The sequence below is a fragment of the Lissotriton helveticus genome, chromosome 6 (genome assembly GCF_964261635.1).
Source record: "Lissotriton helveticus chromosome 6, aLisHel1.1, whole genome shotgun sequence".
In the NCBI taxonomy this organism is placed as follows: Eukaryota; Metazoa; Chordata; class Amphibia; order Caudata; family Salamandridae; genus Lissotriton; species Lissotriton helveticus.
In genome coordinates this window covers 485,802,023-485,825,252 of record NC_136067.1, presented here as the reverse complement: position 1 = coordinate 485,825,252, position 23,230 = coordinate 485,802,023, and the positions used below count along the sequence as shown (strand labels likewise).

The window sequence follows — 23,230 nt, the reverse complement described above, 5'->3', positions numbered from 1 at the left end:
TGGGGGCCAGGCACATGTCTGAATTTGAAACTTACATGTAAGCATAACCATAAACAGTCTACATTGCCCCTATCAGTTAAGGCATTACACCAATTCTGCAAAGCTGGAGACAAAATCTTCCCTCACTTGTTTTTGTGAAAATGTTGGCTTATGAGTCCTATGACAATTTTTTTTCCTTGTCCCTATAATGGTTACTGGGCAACCCCAGATCTAATTGTATGGGCTTTAAGTGCAAGAATGACTCGGTCCCACCCTATTTGGAAGCTGAGATCACGCCATCTGTCCCAGTGCGCTCACAGTGATCTGCTGAACAGCTTCTGCTGGGATCTTTGCAGAAGGATACAGATCACGAGTGTATTGCATGAGTTTGGCAACTGGCTCCTAAATTGTGGCATCCCATTGCTTTCAAATTTTGGGTCCCTGATCTTCATAGACGGCTGTAATGCAATATAGGTGCCCTACCAGTATCCTAATATTGCAATGAAATTTGCAACAACTACGGACGACAAGGAAGGTTTACAAAATGCCATGTACTAAAGTGTTTCAAAGAGCCAGAAACAAGTTGGTTTGTTGCAGGTCTTTCAAGAAAGGCGAATTTGCTAGTAATTTTAATGAACCATACATAGCATAAAAGTTATATAAAATTGTTGATACTGGCTTCCTGTGGTGTATCCTATTATGCCATAACACGTTTGACTAAGAGGATCCAGAGCCATTTTGTACAAAACTATCCAACTGCTTGTCGTGACTTTAAAATATATATATTTATATATATATATATATATATATATATATATATATATATATAATTGAAGATAAGCTCCACCTAATGACAGAAGGCAAGCGGAGGTCCTAAAGCAGCAGTGTATCGCTTTAACAAAATAGCCTGAAGCCGAGTCAGTTTGCATAGCAGAAGTGATTAAGGAAATAGATCAGGAGTCTCGCGGGAACATTTTAGTGGCGCAAATGCTACTTTGCCTAGCAGAGTGCATGGGGTCACATTCAAGAGTGTGGGCAACCTCAGTGAGCTTTAAGTTTTAATGTGATGAATTATCTCCTGATATATATATATATATATATATATATATAACTTTAAGTTTTAATGTGATGAATTATCTCCTGATATATATATATCAGGAGATAATTCATCACATTAAAACTTAAAGCTCACTGAGGTTGCCCACACTCTTGAATGTGAACCCATGCACTCTGCTAGGCAAAGTAGCATTTGCGCCACTAAAATGTTCCCGCGAGACTCCTGATCTATTTGCTTAATCACTTCTGCTATGCAAACTGACTTGGCTTCAGGCTATTTTGTTAAAGCGATACACTGCTGCTTTAGGACCTCCGCTTGCCTTCTGTCATTAGGTGGAGCTTATCTTCAATTAGTTGAAATGGCACCACATATAACTCAGGCATTTCATAATCAAGAGAGCTTAGTTTTTATTTAAAAAAGGCACAAGGGCCTAGAAAGGAATTCTAGCAACCACCACTGATCTGAAGGGTATCTCCACTCGCCGAAAGACTCGAAATGTGATGGTAAATTTCTCCTTAAAACTGTGTTGTCAAAATATAGCTAAACAAACAGAAGATACTTTTGCCATGAATAATTTAAATGCAGACCACACTTCTGAATTCCAGAGCACAGGACTTAAAACCTATGACTCACTTTATCTTCTTTTTGAAAACTGAAAGAGCTCCAAAGCGTGAAGAACGTTTCTTTAACAGTGAGTCTAAAGTAAATCATACCATCCACTTGAAAAGACAAGACCTCATGTGCACACCTAGAGGTCGGAGTAAAAGGAATCAGGAACATTATGGGTTGCCTATGTAGTGATTCAAGTTTTAGATGCTTTAATGTACAGATTTCTTCTTCAGGCAGGATTTCTTTATAAGTAAACTGAAGGATATTTGACTCTTATGGATGCTTTTGCAAAGAATGGCAGTCTCGCCTTCATCAAGCACACAGTGACATTGGGCAAAACTATAAAACCCAATAGAAGCAGTGGTTCCATCATAAAAATCCAGAGCAGCATGTGTCGGTGAGCAAGCTGCGGCCATATCTCTGAACCAAAAAGAGCCTTACGAGATTTTGAAAAACAGATTCATACTGAAGCAAGCAAGTCAGACCTTCTAGATGTTTTTTTGGGGGGTAGGGCATGAGACGGCTCCTCCCGCTAGCAGATTTTGAAACAAACACTCTAAACAGGAACATTAGTCCTCTGCAGCAGCAAAACTCACCCACATTTTGAAGGCAGACTAAAAACTCTATTGCTTTTCATGTACTGCAGTCCAATCTTGGTCATGTAGTAAAAACTTGCTTGAACACAAAAAGATATGAAAGGTAAAAAGAGAGTAAGAGCAAAACAAAGTAGGGGAAAGTAACAGGACAATGTTAGTAATAAGAACTAATTTGGAAGGCAAACAGACCATCTCAAACTGCGGCTGGAAATGTCTAAGTCTTAGGTAAGTGCCTGCCACAAATTTTTCTGGAGCTGTCGAAGACGGGGAGGAGCAATGACCCAACGAAAGTACCTATAATCAGGGCAAACTCACAAATCATGTGAGACATTTGCAATCATGTGAGACATTTGAACATAGAAAATGCAGACCATCAAATGTAAATAAACCTTGATTGGTTCCACAAATCTACCAAATGCAAGATTGGAATGTAGACTTGCACACTCAGGCCCTGATTTCTATGGCGGTCGGTCGGCCCGCTGCCTGCTATTGAAGCAGTCAGGAGACCGGCCAACAAGCAGACGGCAGTCCGACCACCGCATTTTGATATGACTGCCATCCTAGTCATTGGAAAGTGCTCGGTATCATGGCGGCTCGTGCTGTGGCCAAGGGAAAGGGCTGCAGCACAAGTCGCTGTGATATGGAGAACCTCCTGCTCGTCCATGGACCGTGTACCATGCGCCATGTTGTTTTGGCACATGGTGCATGGAGGTGAGTGGGGGCACTACATGTGCCCGCAGGGCCACTTTGCAGTGGCCCACAATGGATGGAGGCCCCTCTTTGGGGCCCCCAATATCCTTTTCACACAGCCTTTTTATAGTGGTGTTCCTGGCATGAACAGGCTGTTGGAAAGGGAAATCTAAATCCCAACAGCGGCGCCTGGCTCGGTATCAACGCCATTCCGGGCCGCTACTCCGACTGTCGCCTTGTCGGGATCTGAGATCTGGTCAGACAGCAGGGCTATCAGCAGTAGACTGATGGCCTGTCAGTGGTGGTCCGAACACCATCATAATGAGGCCCTCAGTGTTGGACTTAGCCCTCTATGCAGGGTCAACCCCAAAGCTTTTGCCTTCATCCCTCGTGTTTTATAAATTCGTTTTTGTTGGCATTAAGACTGTGCACTTTACCTCTGCTAACCCGTGCTAAAGTACTTGTTTTCTGTCCCCAAAATATGGTAAAATTTGCACAGTTAATTCACTTGAAAGCCCTTAGAAATATGGTACTACATTTACCCAGGGCCTTTAAAGTAAATGCTGCTAGTGGTCTTGCAGCACTCACTGTGCCACCCACTAAAGTAGCACTTTGAAACATTTCTCAGACCTGCCATTGCAGCCTGTAGTGAAGTATAAGCTGGAATTTCAACCTGCCAAAATTAAACCTTTTGACATGCCTTCCTTCGTAATACATATAAGTCACCCCTAAGTTAGGCCTTAAATAGCCCATAGGACAGTGTGCACTGTATTTACGTTTTACATGTCCTAGTAGTTAAAAACTCCTAAATTCGTTTTTCACTACTGTAAGGCCTTTCTCTCCCATTGGATAACCTTTGGTTACCATATTACATTTAATATGTACTAGCTTTTGATTGGGAGCAGGTAGGAATATCATGTTTGGACTCAACTGAATTGTAGTTTGAAACCCTCTATAATGGTAAAGTTGGATTTTAGATTACAATTTTGAAATTGTCACTTTCAGAAAGTCCACATTTTTCAATGTGGCCCAAAAGTCCAAAGAAAATACCAACGAGGAACCCTTGAATATGAATACGTTGTCATTGAACTCCTGCTGAAGCTGATGGTGTTGACTCCAAAAGCTCACAGTGGGGCAAGCTGGGTTTCATAGACACTGAAGTAGCTTTGCTGCTGGGATGACAATGACACATTGCCTCGCTCCTAGGTTTTACCTTTAAACCTAGTCAATTTTTTGAACCTCGGAATCCATAATCAGGGCTGAAAACTGTAGCACTGCAGGGCTCCATGAGGGAAAGCAACCTTACAGTGAAGTCTAGCTGTACTAATTTTCAGTGCATCACAACATTCCAAGCAGGACAGACATGGTTTTCTTGCCAACCAAAGTTGTGCCCTTCCTGGGGAAGCCTCAACACCATCTCCCCGGCCTCTAAAGGGAAAGACAGAATGACTTTTCTCTAAATACTGGTAAATTCCTTGCAGACTAGTGGTTAGCCTTCTCCTTTCACATTGTCACTGTTTTGTCCTTTTTAAAGAAATGCACAGTTCACTTTAAAATTACTGTAAACAAATGCACTGTTTTTCTCTTGCCTCGTTCCTTATTGTATATCAAATTCTATCACTGTAATGCCACTCAGAAACAAACACAGAAGTCTGTAGATATTTACTTCAACTGATATTCAATATCTGGTCAGTACTGTATGCCTTTGCAGTACACCTTTACACCTACCTCTCACTTGTGTCCCTTCCACCATGCTAGGTGTTCCGAACCTACTGTATCAATTGCAAGAGCGTTGGAGTTGTTGCTGTCTAAGTGAAAACAAATACAGTATACTGTAGATACAATACTTTTTCTAGAATGCAGATAAAATAGCACATATAAAAAGCAGAAACGTTTTACACTGTGCTTATGATTACAGGCGTTCTGTGACATGGAGACCAATGGTGGTGGATGGACTATTATTCAACGACGAGTGGATGGTAGTGTTGACTTTCACAGGACATGGAAAGAGTACAAAATGGTAAATTTATTGTGCATTTTCGAATTATATCAATGCCTCTTGTGTTCTCACTCTGTAATCATACAGATCATTGCTTAGCCTAAATCCCAAGAGGACAAACCCTCTCATGGAAGTGACCCTCTAGTATATGTGGGAAAGTATGCCCTTTTTGCTTGAAAAAGAGATGTGGCCGGACTTCGAACGTCTGAAGCCAAGCACTTAATTCATGTCTCTATTTTATTTCCATCTTGCAATGGCATTCCCAGTGTAGCCCTGTGTCAAAGCCTGACCTTTGGTGACAGGGAGAAAGAATGACCTCCGCAAGCATGGTCTATGACTTGAAGTCACAATGCCATGGCTTGCTCCGTCAGTGACATTTCCCAGTGATAGTTGGCCAAGAAACAATAGGTCACTCCTCGCCTGAGTTTCCCACATAAGTATTCACTATGCTAACCACTGAGCCATCTGGCTGACAAGACCAGTCCCCTTTTAGGACCTGGTAATTAATATCTTTTCTTGATGAAAGCTTGATTGTGGAGCAATACCAACCGATGACGTTACACTGGCATAAGGCAGGCTACTCAGGGCTTATCTCACAAGTTCTGTTCCAACTGAACGCATGCCAGTGTAATCAAAGTTGTTTTACTTAGCACAGACTTGAAGCATGATGTTTGTTTTTGAAAGGAAGGTTTAGCATTTTTCACCAAGTCAACCATTTCATTATGCTTCTACAGCTGCAATTTTCATTGCAGTGTTTCTATTTATGTCACTTCTTGTGCTTGTACTTTGGTAAGTCTAATAATTGTAAAACAGCACATTCTATTCACTAACGATTCTATTTTTTTACTTCTGCTTTTTTTTAAAGTCCTGTTATCAAGGAACTCTTGTGGACGTGTGCTAACTTGTTTCACATCAGTGACGCCGCTTTTACAGTTAATGCTAATGTAACCTGTATATAAAAATTCATACAAAGAAAAAAACCTAAAATATACAACTTGAATTTGCAGGGATTCGGTGATGCTTCTGGGGAATACTGGCTGGGGAATGATCTGGTTTCCCAACTCACAAACCAGCAACATTATATTCTGAAAATACAACTTAAGGATTGGGAAGGAAATGAAGCATACTCACTTTATGATCATTTCTACCTGGGCCAGGAAGCACAGAACTACAGGTAGGTTAATATTTACGAGTCAAACATTAAGACATATTGTGGAGTATGAAAATGGCAAAAACACCAACTGGTTTACCAGACCAAAATACTTAGAAGGCACTTGAAGATGTTTTGTATCAGAAGGGGCAGTGCAACAGCGTAGGATACTGTATCGATTTAAGAAAGAGTATCTTGGCGATTGTATATGGAATGGCCAAGGATGAGAAGAAGAGCGGTTTGTATCCCAAGAAAAACTTGTGTGGAGTATTTCGCATTTTACTATAAATATGATATCACATTTGTATTATTACGCTCATGCCTTACGTTCATGTCCTACTACTGCTGGAACTTGTAAATCAAAGTTAGGATAAAAAAACACCAATAGGCTAGTAGCCATTCTCTCTAGTCATGTTACCTCAAATGTATTTGTTTTTCTAGAAATGCACTGCTCAGAGCTGTTTCGAAGGTGTTCTTGCCTTAGTGCTCTTCTAAAGCCCAGAGAAGGAAAAATGTTACATGTCTGTTTCATTTAAAGGACTCAAGGTCGGTGCCCGTCCTTTCAGATGAAAGCAAAAGAAACAAATTGATGGACGGAATGCAGAACAAATCAAAACATTCACCCTAGTCAAGAGATCTGGGTTAAAAACATCATTCAGTTGCTCACCATACCACCCCAGGTCAGACCTGGCCATATGCAAATCAGTGTTGACCCAGTGCCTCATGGGAACAGTCCAGCCCGAACTGCCAAGCCAGGTCCTCCCTGGACCGGAAACAAGCATCCTAGGACTGGTTTTGGGGTTTCACCCCTCATCAGCCAGAATAGCTTCATTCCAGATGAGACACAACAGGCATTGTGGACTTATTCCCCATCTTTATTCAGACTCACAGGTTGACATCCTTAAGACCACAGTAGTTTTCCGTAATTTCAAGAACCACCTTCTAATAACTATTTTTCTAACGTGCCATAACTGTCTCAAAGATGTGTATTGTGACCTCTGCACATGAATCACTTGTTGCAGACAGAACACCCTACGCTTCGATCTATGAACTTTACAGGCTTCTACAGTGTGGCAATATCGAAGCATTGACATGCAGCAGTAAAAAGAAAACAATGCAGCGGGACGCTGATGAGATTTATTGCACGAGTCCTGGAAAGGGTAAAATTCTATTTCCCCAAAAATTTGTGAAAATTCTGTGAGTCTCTAACCACTCAAGCTAGCTGCACGTTTGGCCATTTACACTGTGCAAAATAGAATACTAACTAGACCTAGAAACTAGGCAGAGATGATATGTCCCACGACTGTGTCCGAATTTTATTTCGTCCAAGTTCATGAATTTCCTTCTGAGACCATTATCATAGCTGTTATAAAAGGCTTTACTATGGGAACTGCTATTTTCTCAGCACTATAAAATCTAAGAAGATAAATTGACCACCTCCCCTATGGGCTTGTGCTAGAGCCAGTGTCATATTTCCATATATCTTCTAGGAGACATTAAGTCCCTGCTGAAAGGTAAAATCATTAAGTCAACATGAGAAGGTTTATGTGGACATAAAACTATAAACAATAAAAAGGGTGGCTTCTATTAGTCACTTGTGGTAGCAAACAGATATAGGTAAACTCAATCCTTTACTTTGCCTATTATCTCTATGGTTGCAATGTTCTGAGAAAAAGACACCAGCAGTAATTCTGTTTGATGCAAGACTAGAGATATCAGGAAAACAATGCATTGCTGTCCAAAGTATAGAACTGAATAGGGTTTATATTGAAGCTGCATATAATGTGTTAATTAAAGGGGCCATAGTATGGCTAGGGGATATCGATCTTACTAATTTTGACTCAGGTTTACTTGTTTTCTCTGACACTTTGACGTGTGCTATCCTGTAATATAAAGTTCCTCAAACTGCAGTAACAAAGGTCACACAGAGGGAGTCAAATTTGACAAGTCTATTGTAAATAAAAAAGAATGTATCAGATGTTAAGGAAGGGAAATATTTGGGGCTGTATTACACATACCGCTATATGTATCAACAAACCATTTTGCATTTCCTAAATAGCGAATTTTAAGGAATCGCTATTTAGGAAATGCAAAACGGTATGTATGTACAAAATCGCTTTCCAATAGCGATTCCTTAGCATTCCTAATTTGAGATTAGCAAATTGTCATTCGCAAATTACCCCTTCATTTCCATGGGCCAGGAGGCCCATAGGAATGAAAGTGCAATTTGCGATTAGCAATTTGCTGATCGCAAATTAGGGATTTTTCCAAGGGTGCAGGGGTGTCTCAAGAACACCCTGCTGCACCCCTGAAAAAGACATTTGGGGGCATATGGCGCACATACATGCCCTAAGGGCATGTATGGGCGTCATATGGCACCTTTGGTTTTTTTCAAAAAAGCTTTTTGATAAGAATTCGCAAATTACCACCAACTAGAAGTTGGTGGTAATTTGCTAATCCTTAATGGCATTTTTTCCATAATATTTGTTTGATACATTGCATTTAAGGAATCGCAAAATTTGCAATTCCTTAAGTGCAATCGCAAAATAAGGATTAGCAAATTTTGCTAATCCTTATTTTGCATCAATCTTGTTTGATACATTCCATTTGTCTATTTAGCATTCGCAAAGGCCGAAATTCGCAGAATTTCGGCCTTTGCGAATGCTAAATAGCTTGATACATATAGCGGATAGTGCCTTGTGGGCGGGATGCATTTTCCACCATGGTGTACTATGGTATTACAGACGGGGCTGCAGACGCTTGTACAACCCCATTCTGTAATACTGATAGCGCTGGTGCACATGTAGCACAGCACTATTCTGAAAGGATGTTGGCTCATTTGCATGGGGGTATGGCCACATGAGGGAATCACTTTGCCTCTGCACCTGCACGTTATTACCGATGCGGGTGCAGAGGCAAACGTGCCCTTAGGAGGCACACTGAGAGTACGCCACCAAAAGGGGGAAGGCGGTCCCATGGAACTCCTCGCCAAACCTCCCCCTGCAAGAGGGTGCAGCCATTCACTGCCCCCGCCTGCAGGGGGATCTCTAATCCCTCTTTAAATTGAAGGAGGGTTGTAAAAGAATGAAAGGAGAAGAGTGAAAGAAGAAGTATGTTAAAGGTATTTGTTTTTAAAAATCTTTTTAAAGTTCTTGTTTCAAACCATCGTCCCCAAGAGAAGAGTCATATAGAATGAAATGTGTGGGTCCAGGTTGAAAGGAAGAATGCGAACACATTCTAAAGACAATAATATAGTACAACAAGCAAACATTTTTGGTGAATGAACAAGGAGTTACAATATGCAAATTTAGATTGGGGTCCCGAAAAAGAGTCAACACTTTTTCTGTTTATAGAAAATGTAGCCAACAGCCACCCTCACCATAGTTTTAGTGGATCCAAAATAGGGAATACACAATTGATGAGCTAGTAATTGATTGGCTACCTGCACTATGCCTGTGTTTTAGACAATTTTGTTTTTAAATGAAGAATGAAAGAAATGGGATCATGTGCAAAGATGCAGACTACACTGCTCATCATCACTATTATTTTAGGCTGTAAAATCTAAGTTTATGTAGTATTATTAAATTCTGACATCTTGGGCTTCAAGATATTTGAGACCCATCAAAAAGCACATCCGTTAACGGTTGTCCTAAGTCCAAACTAAATATTTTTCCATCTGGAAAGAGTTATATATTGAAGTAAAGTTTTTTTTAGCTGAGGCTTTGGGAATGCGTGCATCAAAAAAGCTTATGAAAATGGGTCATTACTCATGTCCGTAACTATTATTTAAAATGAATAACTACTATTATGGCTATTTGTACCACGATTCTTCCTTTTGTAGCAACGGCATTTTTGTTGACACACAGAAAACCTTTTGACTTTTGAAAAAATATCTGTTTTGCCACAGAATGTACCAAGTTATTGTTAAAACTGCATCATTGTGGCATGTTTACAATCAGGCACACGAGATTGTGAGCAATTTGGTTGCTTAACTTTCGATTGTGGGCATTAACTCTAAACGGGATCAATAATTTACCAGGGGTATCTTTTTCACACAGGAATGCTACTGTTCGAAACAAAACAAAATACAACCAAAAACAGAAACAGACTCTAAATTGAAGCAAATGCTATAGCACTAAGAAGGCACGTTGCAAAAATGTCCGATCTAGGATTAGGCTCATTTGTTTTACCAACCCCAAATCTTGGGGTGGTTTTGCGTGTAAAATCCACGTAAAATATTTCTAAAGTTTGAGCTGTTAAGTATTTGGGTGACTTTTTTCAAAGAATTTGTAAACGCTCTGTGGGACTGACCCAGACACCAACAGCACAGTGCAGGTTTATTTTATGTTATGCATGGCTGGGTGGGCAATGAGGTGTAAACGTCCATCTTTGATAAAATAGACTGTTTGTTATATCTATGAAAGAAGGACGGGTAAAACAGCTGATCTTTGGCAATGGTTTCTTTAGATGCATACTAATAGTAAAAAAGTTTCTGCAAAAGAATCATAGTCTCTTTTTTTATGTCTAGGAAAGGTGGCGGGGGCTTGAGTGAATTCTTGTTTATCCTGGACCTCCTCCATCACCAGACATAAAAGACAACCTATTTTGTATCTAATGGGAGTTCTGTAGTTTGCATTATCATATGGTTTATGTCTATGACGGATGAAGACCGGAACAGGTGATAGTCTTGTTACATAACAAGCCAAGCTAAACTATAAACATATAAGCCTTTCTAATATGTCTATGATGCGGGGAGGATAGCTATCAGGTGTCACAGTCAGGCTGTTGCCACAACCATAATAGAACAAGCATTGGCAAAACCAGCAGATCTTGCCTATGAGCGCGCTATTGGCTTTGTCAGTCAGGTGGGGGTGGTGAATAGGAGGGTGGTTGGGGTTAGTGAAGTGAAAGGAAGAGGGAGTGGGGTTGAAGAGCATGCTGTAAAAAAAAAAGCACTATGATGCAGCCAGCATTTCCCCCGTCATAGCGCTTTATTTTAAGTAAAACAAGGGAAGTGCGATGGGGAGGAGGGAGAGAGCACCAGATGGATGAGGGGTGAAAAATAAGTAGCAGGGGCGGCCTTAGGCATGTGCAAGCTGTGCACCAGCACAGGACCGCCAAACCCCCTCTGAGGATGGACACATATTTGCGTGGCAGCCCCTGGCAGGGATTTTGCGGCCTCTGGCTCTGTTCCACTCCCAAACACCCTGACCCCCCCTCTACACTGGCCTCCGCGCCTGCGTTCCTCCTGGATTCTGATTGGCTTCTTTTTTTCCCTACCCCCTGCTGGCCCGCTGGTACAGGCGTATATAAGCCACGGCCACCGCCATCCTTTCATTCCCTGTTACTCTTGCGCGAAAGCAACTATAACCTTTTCCTCTCCCGGCGGGCGAGTCGTCTTACAAGTTTATCTTTAGTTTTTATAAAGTACTAGTGTTAGCACAATAGTCATAGTTAATATCTGGTGGGATAGGGGGCACCCGACATTCGCGTACCCATTGCAAGCAAAATGAAGAGAATTCAAGTACACGAATCTGGTTATTCAAAACGAAAGAGAAAGGTGGCTCAGGAGGCTTTCGTAGCGTCACAGGAAGGAGCAATCCTCAGAGCAGCCGTAGGTATTGGTCATCTAATGCCTTTTCTGGACGTTTTATTAAAACACCTTCCTGAGCTCCGGGGGGCTCCGCCCCGCCCAAACCCCCTCTTCCGGGGCCACCTACCTGTGCTGGAACAAAAATGCCGATGCCGACACTGTAGGAACATTGCACATACACGGCAGAAAAATATCACAAAAACCTGGTAGATTGGAAGCAATCTAATAAACTTGGCTGCACAAACTAGTAAAGTTTCCTCGTGAGCTATGATAGGTTAAAAAATAGTGCATCGGTACCATGCCACTGGCACCCCTCCCTGCAAGGTGGCATCAACTACTTTGGGGGAAGTGAACTGGAAGTGACCTTGGTTAAGTGCAATATGTTATGAGGAATGCACACAGTTGTACCATGCTCGCAGTTCAACAAAACTTGCTTAATCTGTGACATTCCCACAATATTAGGATTAAGGCAGGTTTGGCACTCCTCCACGTCGATGACATTAATGTTAACAACCACTTAAGTTTGACTCTCAGATTTCGGAAATCTGTGCAGTTTGGTACCTATTTATTTAGAAGTGCTATGCAGCGATACACAATAGCTAAGGTGCTCCAGAACACAAGATAAAATACAAAAGTAAGAAAGAGAAAAAAAACAGAGTCAAATTTAATAAGAGTTGAGCCTGTTGTAATGGACGTTCTCACACTCCTTCAGCATGTCACGCTTAAGCGCAGCATGTTTGGGGACGTGTTTCTCAACTTTACATGCCTTACTAACATCTTGAAATAAAACATCCAACACACTTTCAACCCCACACTCCAAAAAGGCATGTGATTATATTTTGCAGACTCGTCAGGGTGTAAAGCTCTGGTGAAAAGTAGCAATACAATACAACAGAAAGCCACAAAACGTCCGAAGAATCTTTAGCCTGAGATTAGACTTTTACTTGATCTGGAATCTAAAAAGCTCAGGTTCCTGAATTAAAAGTACTGATGTTTTACACAGAGACCAACAGTACCTCAGTCACATTTGGAGACAGGTGCGGCTCCTCCATTAGGGCGGAGGAGCGTCGCCCCACTGCTTTCCAGCAGTGCGAGAAACAGTAACATAAAATGGTATTTTAAATACCATTTTATGTTTTTACTTCTCACGCTGCGAGAATGCAGAAGGGTATGCCTGGTAGGGGGCGTGCGGGTCAGGGTGGAGTGGCTTGCCCAATGCTGTTGGCCCCGACTGTTTGGTCGGCGCTCTGGGGCCGACCAAACCAGTCATGTGCACTCTGCATTTTCTTTATGTAGGCTGCATGCAGCCTGCATAGAGAAAATGGCCTCCCCGTAGGTGCCCGGCTGGGCGCTGGCCCCACCAATCACAACATTGCCATTGCAGTATTGGGATTGGCTTACGGGAGGGGAAAGAGGCTGCCTGCTTCCTGTTCTTGCCGGAGGAAGGAGAGCAGGAAAGCAGCAGGAAAATGCGTGACCCGGCCAGGAAAGGAGGCAGCGCAAGGGCCGCTAAGGTAAGTTTTTCTTTTAAATTAAAAGTTCATATTCAGAGTGAGTGTATGGCAAACATTCTATCCCTACCATCATGGCCACTGAATGATTGCTACCTGAAACAGGAAGTTGGGAAAGACCCCATACCAGTGGAAGGCTCACTAGTAGAGGCTTTTCAAGTGGAGACCTTCAGCCAAGCTGGATGTTAGGGGGTGTAAGAGACTAGCAGACTGTTGTACTGCACAATCACTGTTGAGCCAGCTGTAGGAGTGCAGCAGAGTAGTACTCACATGTGCTATGTGTGCAAGAGTATGGTGCCTTCAGTTTTACCCCAAATTCATAAAATGCAGGATGAGTATGTGTGTGGAAGCGATGAGGAAAGACTCTTCACTGCCAAAAGTGGCAGATTTGCCAGAGGTCAAGGTGAGAAAATGCCTCACTTTAAGCTCCAGCTCGGTGCAGTCTCAGATTCTACTTCCTGCACTCTTTGACGCAGCCCTTGACAGATTTAGCAAATAAGAGGAAGAGTTGGAAGGGGCACTAAGGCAGCATCTGGTGCTCACGCCGACTGTGAGCACAGGGGGACAGACCTGTAGACTGCAGATCTCCATCTAGCATCAAGCCACAAAGATTTGCATTGGCTGGCCGAACAGGGTCCTCACCTCACACAAGGCCAGCTCTGGACCATACAAAGCACGGGGGTGTCCCATGGTCTTAGGTACTATAGTACTAAGGCTGAATTGACTGAAAACTATCTTTGTGCCTCTAGCTCTATATTGTTAGGTCAGTGGAGCAGTCAAAGCTTACTTCAGGAGGTGGTAGTAGGTTTGGGAGTCAAATATATTATGGCACAGTAATAAAGCATTTTAAAATCAAGGCTCACTCTGAGGGATCATTATTTAGAGTACACGTGGAGAGGGTAGTTTAAACTAAACACTCGAAAGAAAATACAAAATCTCTAACACTTTCTAGGCTGAGATAATAAATTAAACACATTTATGTTCTTAAGCAGTGAGACTCTAAAGTTTATTTACCATTAGAGTCTATGGGCAATGTTATGAAAGGGATTGCAAAGACTTGGGCTCGATCTGCATCAACATTAATGATCATCTGAGACTCAAGAAAGAGTGAAACAAGTATCTTCCTAATTAACAAGAGGCTGTAGTGACAGCTCAATATCACACTGCTTGTCCACTACTGGGTGACGTGACCATGCACACTCTACCAGGGTGAACAGCAGGTGCTTAGAGGGTTAGATCAACTGATCAGTGAAAGCTCAACAATATAGTCAGCCTTTTAGTATCCCCAACATGTTTACCCCTCTGATAATACAGTCAGTCCAGACCACTTGAGTTGCAGATCCATGTGACTCCTGCACAGGAACATTCTTTGAATTATCTTTTATGCGGGTCTCAGAAAGCTGGGAATTTGCTCTACCCTCTCTTGGTCAAGGCTGATCGGCTCAACATTTGGACTCCTCATCATCCAAACAACAGAAGCAGTTACAGCCTTTTCGTCTGATGCCAGTCTATGGACCAGTCTCAAGAAGGTGTCACATTTGCTGCCATTTCCTGGATCTTCTACACCGAAGGAAGGGGATTAGTAAATGTTGTTATAAATGTGCATGGGAAGGTAGTGGCTGGTTTCCCAGTTTGGGGTAAGGTGTTGATGGTTCAATCAGGACTTGTTCTGCACCGACAGTCAATTTTATCCAGGTTGTGTTACTGAGCAGATCTCACACAGTGCATGGTCTGCTAGCATGCCACTTATAATCCAGCCACACAGCACACACTAAGAAGGAAGTGAATGATAACAAGTACAGAGGAATGAACAGATTTTTAACAAGAATGTAAGGAGACACCTCTGACGGGAGTACAGGTAAAAAGGCCTGTGTCTGTATATTAGTCAGCCACTATCAAATAGGGTACACTTTGGGTACATCGAAGTCCAGCAATTGCTCTGCTGAAAGAGCAACCTAAACAATTTAGAGGATTTCCAACATATTTAAAGACAACTAGACATAGTGAGCTAGAAAAGGTGAAATTTTAGAGGGATGGGAAAGCTTTCATCACATTCTTACGCTGCTCACCTTTAGAGAATGGATCAGCAAGAAATCTTCAGGTGTCTGGTTCTTGAACAAAAAAAATATATCTCTCTGTACCCAACTTGTGAGTAACCATCCATGCCACATCCCACATAGAGATTTCACAAGACCACCATTAGCATCCTTGAATGCAGTGAGTCGGTCAGATAAAACAACAGATAAAATATGGCCAACCTCTATGGCTAATTCTCTGTATGACTGACAAGACGATCAAAATAAAGAAATCGCACTGCCTAGCCAATAATATGTTCATTCAGCCAGCACCCAAACCACTTGAGTGCAGCATTGACAAGACTATATATTTATTTTCCTCTAAACATATGTGCTCCTTTCAATAATGTAATAAATTGCATTACAATACTTCTACAGGACACTGTAAAGACAAACGTAACCAGAGACAATTAAACAGGACAAGTAGGTGACAATAAGAAAGAGCAAGACTGATATAAAGAGGATGCAGTTAAATTGTAAACAGTAAGACATGTTGAATGCTAATGAATACATAATATTGACATATGAGTATGCCAAGACGTAGCATTCTTAGGACAAGTGGATCTTAAAAAGAGGGTAGTGTGTTAACTAAACATTGAAGTACAGGTTTTTGTGTCATCATTAGTACTTTTACATTTTTCTAATCACATTTATGCCAATGACAACGAACAAATACTCCAAACAACTGCACAGTTATTGGATGGCTCTTCGCTCACTTTTGTTCAAATTTCTAAAAATTGAAATACTCTTCTTCCCTGCTTCCAGAGTACCTCATTTTCTAGAAGACCCTATGTCTTTCCTACCCAGTATTCTTACACCATCTCACTGTGCCAGAAATCGGGGTGCGCTTTTGACCTCAAATGTAAACCCAAAATGTCTTCTAATTACCAATTCCATAGCTGCCTGATAGCAACAGCATCACCATACAATTACCTTCAACTCTTTTTCCAATCAGTCAATAGCTTCATCAATGCTATATTGAGCAAGATTTACTATTTTAACTGCTGCATGGTCAGCATACGCCAATAAGGCCTTGCAATCCTATACAAGATCATGAATTTTGCTACATTCACCCTTTTGAGCTTCTAAATAAATATCTACCTCCAATTTCCAACATCTGATTGGATGGTTCTTTACAAGAAACAGAAATATATACAAACTGCTGTCACTCGTCTTCAGGTTTCTTTGTGGAAGAACTTTTCCCAACCCTTTCTCAGTCAATATCTCTATACATGCCGGCCCATAATTAGTGCTCTGTTGACCACCAATTGCAATCCACTTTTTGCAGCCTTTCTGGTAGAAAAGTATTTTTCTGTTTACACGTTAGTAAGCAATAAACAATTGAGAAAATATATTGGACAGGATCACAAAACATTTTTGACTGGTGCTATTAGGACAATGCTTGCTTCCAACACCTTTTACCACTGTATTATGAAAAAAAAATATTTTGAATGTGTGACAAAAATGTTTGTATACACTTGTTGTGAGGAAATTTCGTGTGATACTAATTCGTTTTGTTATTGTTAGTGCTGTTGAACAACACTATTGCAATTGAACTATTTTCTGTTTTGCTGTGCTTGTGTTCCGATTTAACTGTTTCGTTCTGTTATTGACTTTAGATGTGTGAACACATACTACCACTTTTACAGCCAAAGCTGGACGTCTTGGGCGTTCTTGTGACCTCAAACAATTTACCACTCTCTAAGGTGGTAAAATAGCACTGTTCTAGCACTTCAAACACTTAAGACACAAGTCAGCCCAGAACTGTGACTGTACTGCCTTCACTTAGTTCCAACAGGGCTCACTTTATGCATTACCGTCTTGAGACTGTCCAGACACAATTTAAAATCTCATGCATGGTTTATTTATTCAAAGTTTTATATAGCGCGAACAGGATCCTTACAGATATCAGAGCGCTTCACAAAGACAGGGTAGGGGCAGTAGGAGTCAACAGAGATACTGGGAACAGTATAAAAGTCAATAACATGGTAATAACATGGATAAAACAACAATAACATGGTAACAATAACAATAACAATAACATGGTAATAACATGGATAATAAAAAACATACATAAAACCAATCCATATACAATCAGGTAAGGAAGTAATATAGGACAGCACAAGTCATTGATCCCAATACAGAGGTGTTCAGGTGGATCAGTAAACCAACGTGTATCATATCTTGGTCGGTAGTAAGAGAGTAGCGTAGTAGTGCCACTCTACAGGTAAAGTGTAGTGCCAAGGGATAGGGTGAGCAGTGATACAATGCAGAGTCTCTGAACCAACATCTATAGCGATCAGGAGATCTTGGCCAGAAGGATGGTTTTCACCTCTTTCTTGAAGAGTGCCGTGGAGGAGATCAGCCTGGTTTCAGGAGGGAGCGCATTCCAGATCCTGGGTGCCATTCCTGAGAAGGAGCGCTTGTAGGTTTTCGCTTTCCGGAATCTACGAGGTTTCAGGAGTAGATTTTTTGTACTCCTATTGGTTCTCGAACCTCCTGATATAGACAGCTTTTGAGCGAGGTAGTTGGGTGCCTTGTGGTGCACGGCCGCGTGTGTCATAACTGCAATTTTTAGCTGTATTCTGGCTTCAAAAGGCAGCCATTTTAGAGACTTTAAGTCTGGGGATATGTGCGAATGCTTTCTAGAGCCAGTAATGAGTCTCGCGGCAGCGTTCAGGGAGGCTCTTAAGGGTGCTGTTGTGGATAGCGGGAGACCGCTGAGGGCCGCAATTCCGTAGTCAATTCGAGGGATGACTAAAGCTTGTACAGCAGTTTGGAAGTCTTTGGCCGGGAGGAAGGGTTTAATTTTCCTCAGCGTGTTAATTTGGAAATTAGCTGCTTTTGTGGCTTTGCTGACGTGCTGCTGCATCTTGAGCTTGGCGTCGAGTGTGATGCCTAGGGATTTCGCCGAGTCCACGATGGTAGGTTGGACATTGAGTGCTGTTAGGTTGTTGAGCCAGGTTTGGGTGGAGGAGGTTTTCGCCGGGGGTGAGATGAGTAGGAACTCAGTTTTCAGAGCATTTAGTTTGAGGTGATTATTGGCCAGCCAAGATTGGGTGTTAATAAGCGTGGAATTCAGATGTTTGATATCTTCCGGGGATTGTAACTTTAGATAGAGTTGTGTGTCATCGGCGTACATATGGAATTGAACATTGGATGCTTGAAGCAAGGTGGCGAGCGGTTCCATAACGAGGTTGAACAGTGTAAGGGAGAGGGTGGATCTTTGTGGAACACCTAGATCTGCAGGCATAGGTGTAGATAGCACATTGTCGATCTTGAACCTCTGAGACCGATTGTGAAGGAAGGACAAAAACCACTTGAGAACAGTTCCCGATAGCCCCATTCGAGTATTTAGCAGCTCCAGCAAGTTCTCATGTTTGACCGTGTCAAATGCTGACGAGAAGTCAAGAAGGATGAGGAGGCAGGACTCATTGCGATCCAGAATTTGGAGGGCGTCATCAATTATGTGTGTCATAGCTGTTTCCGTGCTATGTTTCGCTCTGAAACCTGATTGATGAGGGTTGAGGAGGTCAAATTGATCAATGTGTTTTGTTAGTTGGAGTTGGACACATTTCTCCAGCAGTTTGGCCAGGGTGGGGATATTGGTGATGGGCCGATAGTTGTTTAGGTCAGACGGATCAGCAGTAGGTTTCTTGAGTATAGGCGTGACTTGCCCCACCTTAAGGGAGTCTGGAATGTGGCCTTGCTGCAAAGAGCTGTTGATGATCTTGGTCCAGAGAGGGAGGAGCAAGGGGGTAAAGTCTTTTACAGCATTAGCAGGTAGAGGGTCTGTGAGGTGATTAGAGGGCTTCAAGGTGCAGAGCAGTTTGTGTATTGCTTCTTCCGAATAGGTATCGAAGTACTGCCAGGATGCCTTGTTTTTAGGTTGAGTGTCTGCCATTCTGGTGTGGTTGGGGTATCGGCTTACATCCATGATGAGGTCATTTCTTATGTTGTCAGTCTTTAGTTTAAAGAAAGCAGAGAAGGCTTCACAGTGTGGGGTGCCATTTGTTGTGCTGTTTGATTGTGTGGGTTGTGCCTTTGTTTGGGTCTTGATTAGCTCGAACAGTTTTCTTGGCCTGTTCTTCGCTTGGTCCAACTGGCGGCTGAAGAAGTCCGACTTTGTGCGCTTTATTTTCCTAAAGTAGGCATTTCTCTTGTTCTTAAGCTTTTTGAGATGCAGTGCTGAAGGATCCGATCTCCAGGTGCGCTCTGCCATTCGCATATTACGCCTTTCGTCATTGAGTCTGTCATCATACCAGGGGTTAGAAATTTTGGTGGAGACTCTCTTCAGTTGCATAGGGGCGACTTCATTGACTATTGTATTCATAGAGTCAAGGTAGTGGTCAGTTAGTGATTGAACATCTGAGGCACCTGAAGGGGGAAGGAGGAGGTTGCCGATGTGGGGAGGTAGGGTAGAGGGGTTAAGATTCTTCAGATCCCTTTTCCATGTTTTGGATTTGATTGGTTGAGTAGGGTTAGGTTTAACTTTTTCGTTGATAAAGAAGGTGATAATGTGGTGATCTGACCAATCGCAGGGTAGAATCGCCTCCAGTTGAATAGCGTTCTCTTTGGCAATGATGAGATCGAGAATCGCGCCTTTGTCGTGTGTTGGTTTATCGCATAATTGGCTGAGGTCAAGCGCATTGAGGAAAGATTTGAGACTATTCACCACGGTGTCTTTATGATCGTTCCAGTGGAGATTGAAGTCCCCCAGGTAGACTTGAGTGGTCTGCCGACCGGCATTGGAAGTGATCATGTCCATGAGTTGTTGGGTGAATATGAGATTGTCACCAGGCGGGTGATAGATGAGATGTAAAGCACAGACTTGTTTGCCCTCACTGGTGATGTCGAGGCAGAGGAGTTCACAGGAGGAAAGGGAAGGGGAGGTGACTTGAGTAACGGAGAGGTTGCTCCTAAAGATGCATGCAATTCCCCCGCCCATCTTGCCAGGAGACCTGTCCAGCCTAATGATGTGATAATTGGGGGGGACTAGTATGTCCATAATCGGGGTAGAGGCTTCAGTGAGCCACGTTTCTGTTAGAATGGCTAGGTCCAGATCCCTTTCTGAGACGAGATCCGCGATGTCGGAGGAATGTCTCTGGGCCGATCTGCAGTTTAGTAGGATGCATTTGAGTTTGGGAGAGAGTAGGGTGGTCGAGCTATCTAATGTGAGGGGAACTTTTCTGAGGTTGTTAGGGACGGAGCCTCTGTTGTTGAGTGTTGGGAGCCTCCGAGGGTTTGTAAGAATTGTGGGTATGGTGATGTGTGAGTTGGAAAAGTCTTTTACCGGACCTGGGCCATAAGAGTGAAGGAGAGAGCATAGGTCGCGGTCCGACAAGGGGTTGAGAACACGACGGGGGCGGTGGGAGTTATTGCGAACGGGGATAGTAGGCCATTGCTGGTGTCGTCGGGGGCGAGGGTATGTAGGGAGGGTGCGTCGTTTATAGGGTAGTGGGATGGTGCGAGGTAGACTGGGCTGTGAGGAGAGGAGGTCTTTGATAGCGTGGACTTCTTTTTTGATTTGTAAGATTTCCTCTTTGACTTGTTGGAGGGTGGATAAAGTCAGATCAGGAGGGTCATTGGGGAAGGTGTTGGTGGAGAGAGCCGTTGGTGAGTGATTAAGTGGTGATCTGGGGAGCAGGCAGGGTATCAAGGGGGGGGGGGTATACTGGCGTTGTTGAGGGGTTCCGCGGTGCTAAAGGGTGGGATGGTATTCAAAGTGTGGACGTGTTTGTGGGCGAGGGGTGTGGGTGATGTAGGTGAGACAGGCGGTGGGTGGGAAGCATAGGTAGTGACTTCAGTGGAAGACGGTGCCGGTGAGTAGAAGAGTGAGTGCAGGCTGAAGACGGTGGGGGAGACAGGAGGGTAGTGAGGGCTGAGAATTGGAGGTGGGATAGAGGGGGAAGCTAAGGTAAGGGAGGAGGTATGTTCTGTATCGTTTGTTGGGAGGGGGGTAGCGTTGTGAGTGGGAGTGGGGAGGGAGCAGGGACGGGAGAGGTGTCTGCCGTGGGGGGGATGGGGGGGATAGGTGGATAAACTCCGAGTGATGGTGTGTGCAGATGTAGGCGTGTTGTGGGTGGGAGTTGTTGTGTCAGGTGTGAGAGATTCGTGGGTGGGAGTGGGGAGGGAGATGGGGAGGGGGAGGTGTCTGTCGTGAGGGGGCTGGGATGGGGGGTGGATAAACTTTGGGCGGTGGCTTGTTCAGATGGTGGTGTGTTGTGGGTGGGGGGCTGGGAGGATAAACTTTGGGCGGTGGCTTGTTCAGATGGTGGTGTGTTGTGGGTGGGGGATGCTCTGTCGGGGGGGAGAGGGATGGAGAGAGTATGGGTGGGGATAAGCAGGGTCATGTTAGAGGGGCTGCTAGTATGTGCGGTGGAGATAATTGTGACTGTCTTTGGGGAGTGGGGGGCGTTAACAGCAGGTGGGCCATTTACTGGGGTGCTGGGGGTAGAGGTGTAGTAGGTGGTGGCTGCGACGTCAGGGGAGATAGTGCTGACGGAGTTCTGGGTGGGGGTCAGCAGCTTGGAGAGGTGCTCTTTGAACTTGGGGAGCAGGTTGTCTAGTAATTCCAGGTTCTTGTCCGTGGATTGGATTAGGACAATCCCGTTATTGTAGATAGTAATGGTAGACCTGCCAGGGAAGAGGTGTGATGGTGAGAATTAGGCCATGAGGTGTTTTCCTGGTGGTGGAGACTGTGAGTAGGGATAGGAAAGTGTTTCTCCATTGGGCTCTGCGTGCGGTGTGGAAGATGATATCGGTATTCAGGGCTCCATTGCCCGGTGAGAAGTAGGTGTCGGCAAAGGGTGTTTCAGGGTGCGACCTCAAGAAGTTGTGTTTAAAACGTTTAGTGGCATTTTTGGAGAGAGGAGTGGAGGGGTAGTGGAGGGGGGTTATAGCAAATGCTCCTCTTACTAGGTTTGTGTAAGTATAATCAATTACTAGAGGTTTTATTAACTTCAATATTGAAAGAACACAGTGCAAATTCAAAAGATAATTGCTGTCTCATCATAACTGACTACCTTGCTTACTCTTCTGTTTATGTTATCATTAATCTTTTTGGAGCTAACAACAAGATAGAATGTGATATTTTAATGCTCTGAAAATGATTTGTATATTGCGGAATACTTTTCCATCAACGCAAAACAAAAATAGATAAATTCCGACTTATATTTTCTCCCCTTTGCATATACTACAGAATCCACCTTAAAGGATACTCGGGGACAGCCGGAAAAATAAATAGTATAAGCCAACCAGGAAATGATTTCAGCACAAAGGATACGGACAATGACAAATGTATTTGCAAATGTTCACAAATGGCAACCGGAGGTAGGAATATTATTCTGTTTTTTTAGATACTGGCACTGAGGGAGTTAAGTGAAATATTTTAAATTCCCAAGGAGTTATTATTAATTTTACACACGGAGCTGGTAAGGAATGTGCTGCTAATTTGATGTACTTTACATACACATGATAAATGTAAATTACGGTGGAAATTAATAGAAAATGCCAAATGTAAGCACAGAATTTCGGAAATGCATGTGTCCTCTTATTGCAAATATCCTATCACTGTAGGAAGTGAGAGTGCTCTTAAGATGAGTACACAGTGCACCCCAATCACATCAACAGCCTTTAGAGTGACTGACCTTTTATGGACAAACGAACTACATGACATAGCTATTAACTCGATTGTTGAAGTTGATGCAGGTTAAGGGTATGGCCATGTCGACGTTAAGATTTAATCGATATTGAAGTAAATTTAGTCTACAGAATGTTGATGTTGTGGTATATAACCAATGAATACAAATCTTCTGGTTCTTCAGATGTATACAATATTGTTAAGCAATGCCAAAATAAATAAAGGTTTAGCAACTAAGTAGACGTTTGTCAAATATATTTTTGACCATATACATACGTTTAGGACTCAAAGTACTGCCATTAATGGCTGCTAGAAATTCAAGAAAGGGA

The 23,230-nt window shown here is 42.9% G+C and overlaps 2 protein-coding genes across 3 annotated transcripts in view; one reads left to right on the top strand and one right to left on the bottom strand.

The window, feature by feature from the left end:
* Positions 1-23,230, bottom strand: part of MCPH1 (microcephalin 1) — a 1,654,378-nt gene that overhangs the window by 594,947 nt on the left and 1,036,201 nt on the right. The gene's annotated exons all lie outside the window — the stretch shown is intronic.
* The window catches only part of ANGPT2 (angiopoietin 2), a 190,159-nt gene that overhangs the window by 151,721 nt on the left and 15,208 nt on the right, over positions 1-23,230 (top strand). The window contains exons 6-8 of the mRNA XM_078647931.1: positions 4,850-4,951; positions 5,938-6,104; positions 22,461-22,591. Of these exons, the coding sequence (XP_078504057.1) occupies positions 4,850-4,951; positions 5,938-6,104; positions 22,461-22,591 (400 nt within the window). The remainder of the gene's footprint in view (positions 1-4,849; positions 4,952-5,937; positions 6,105-22,460; positions 22,592-23,230) is intronic.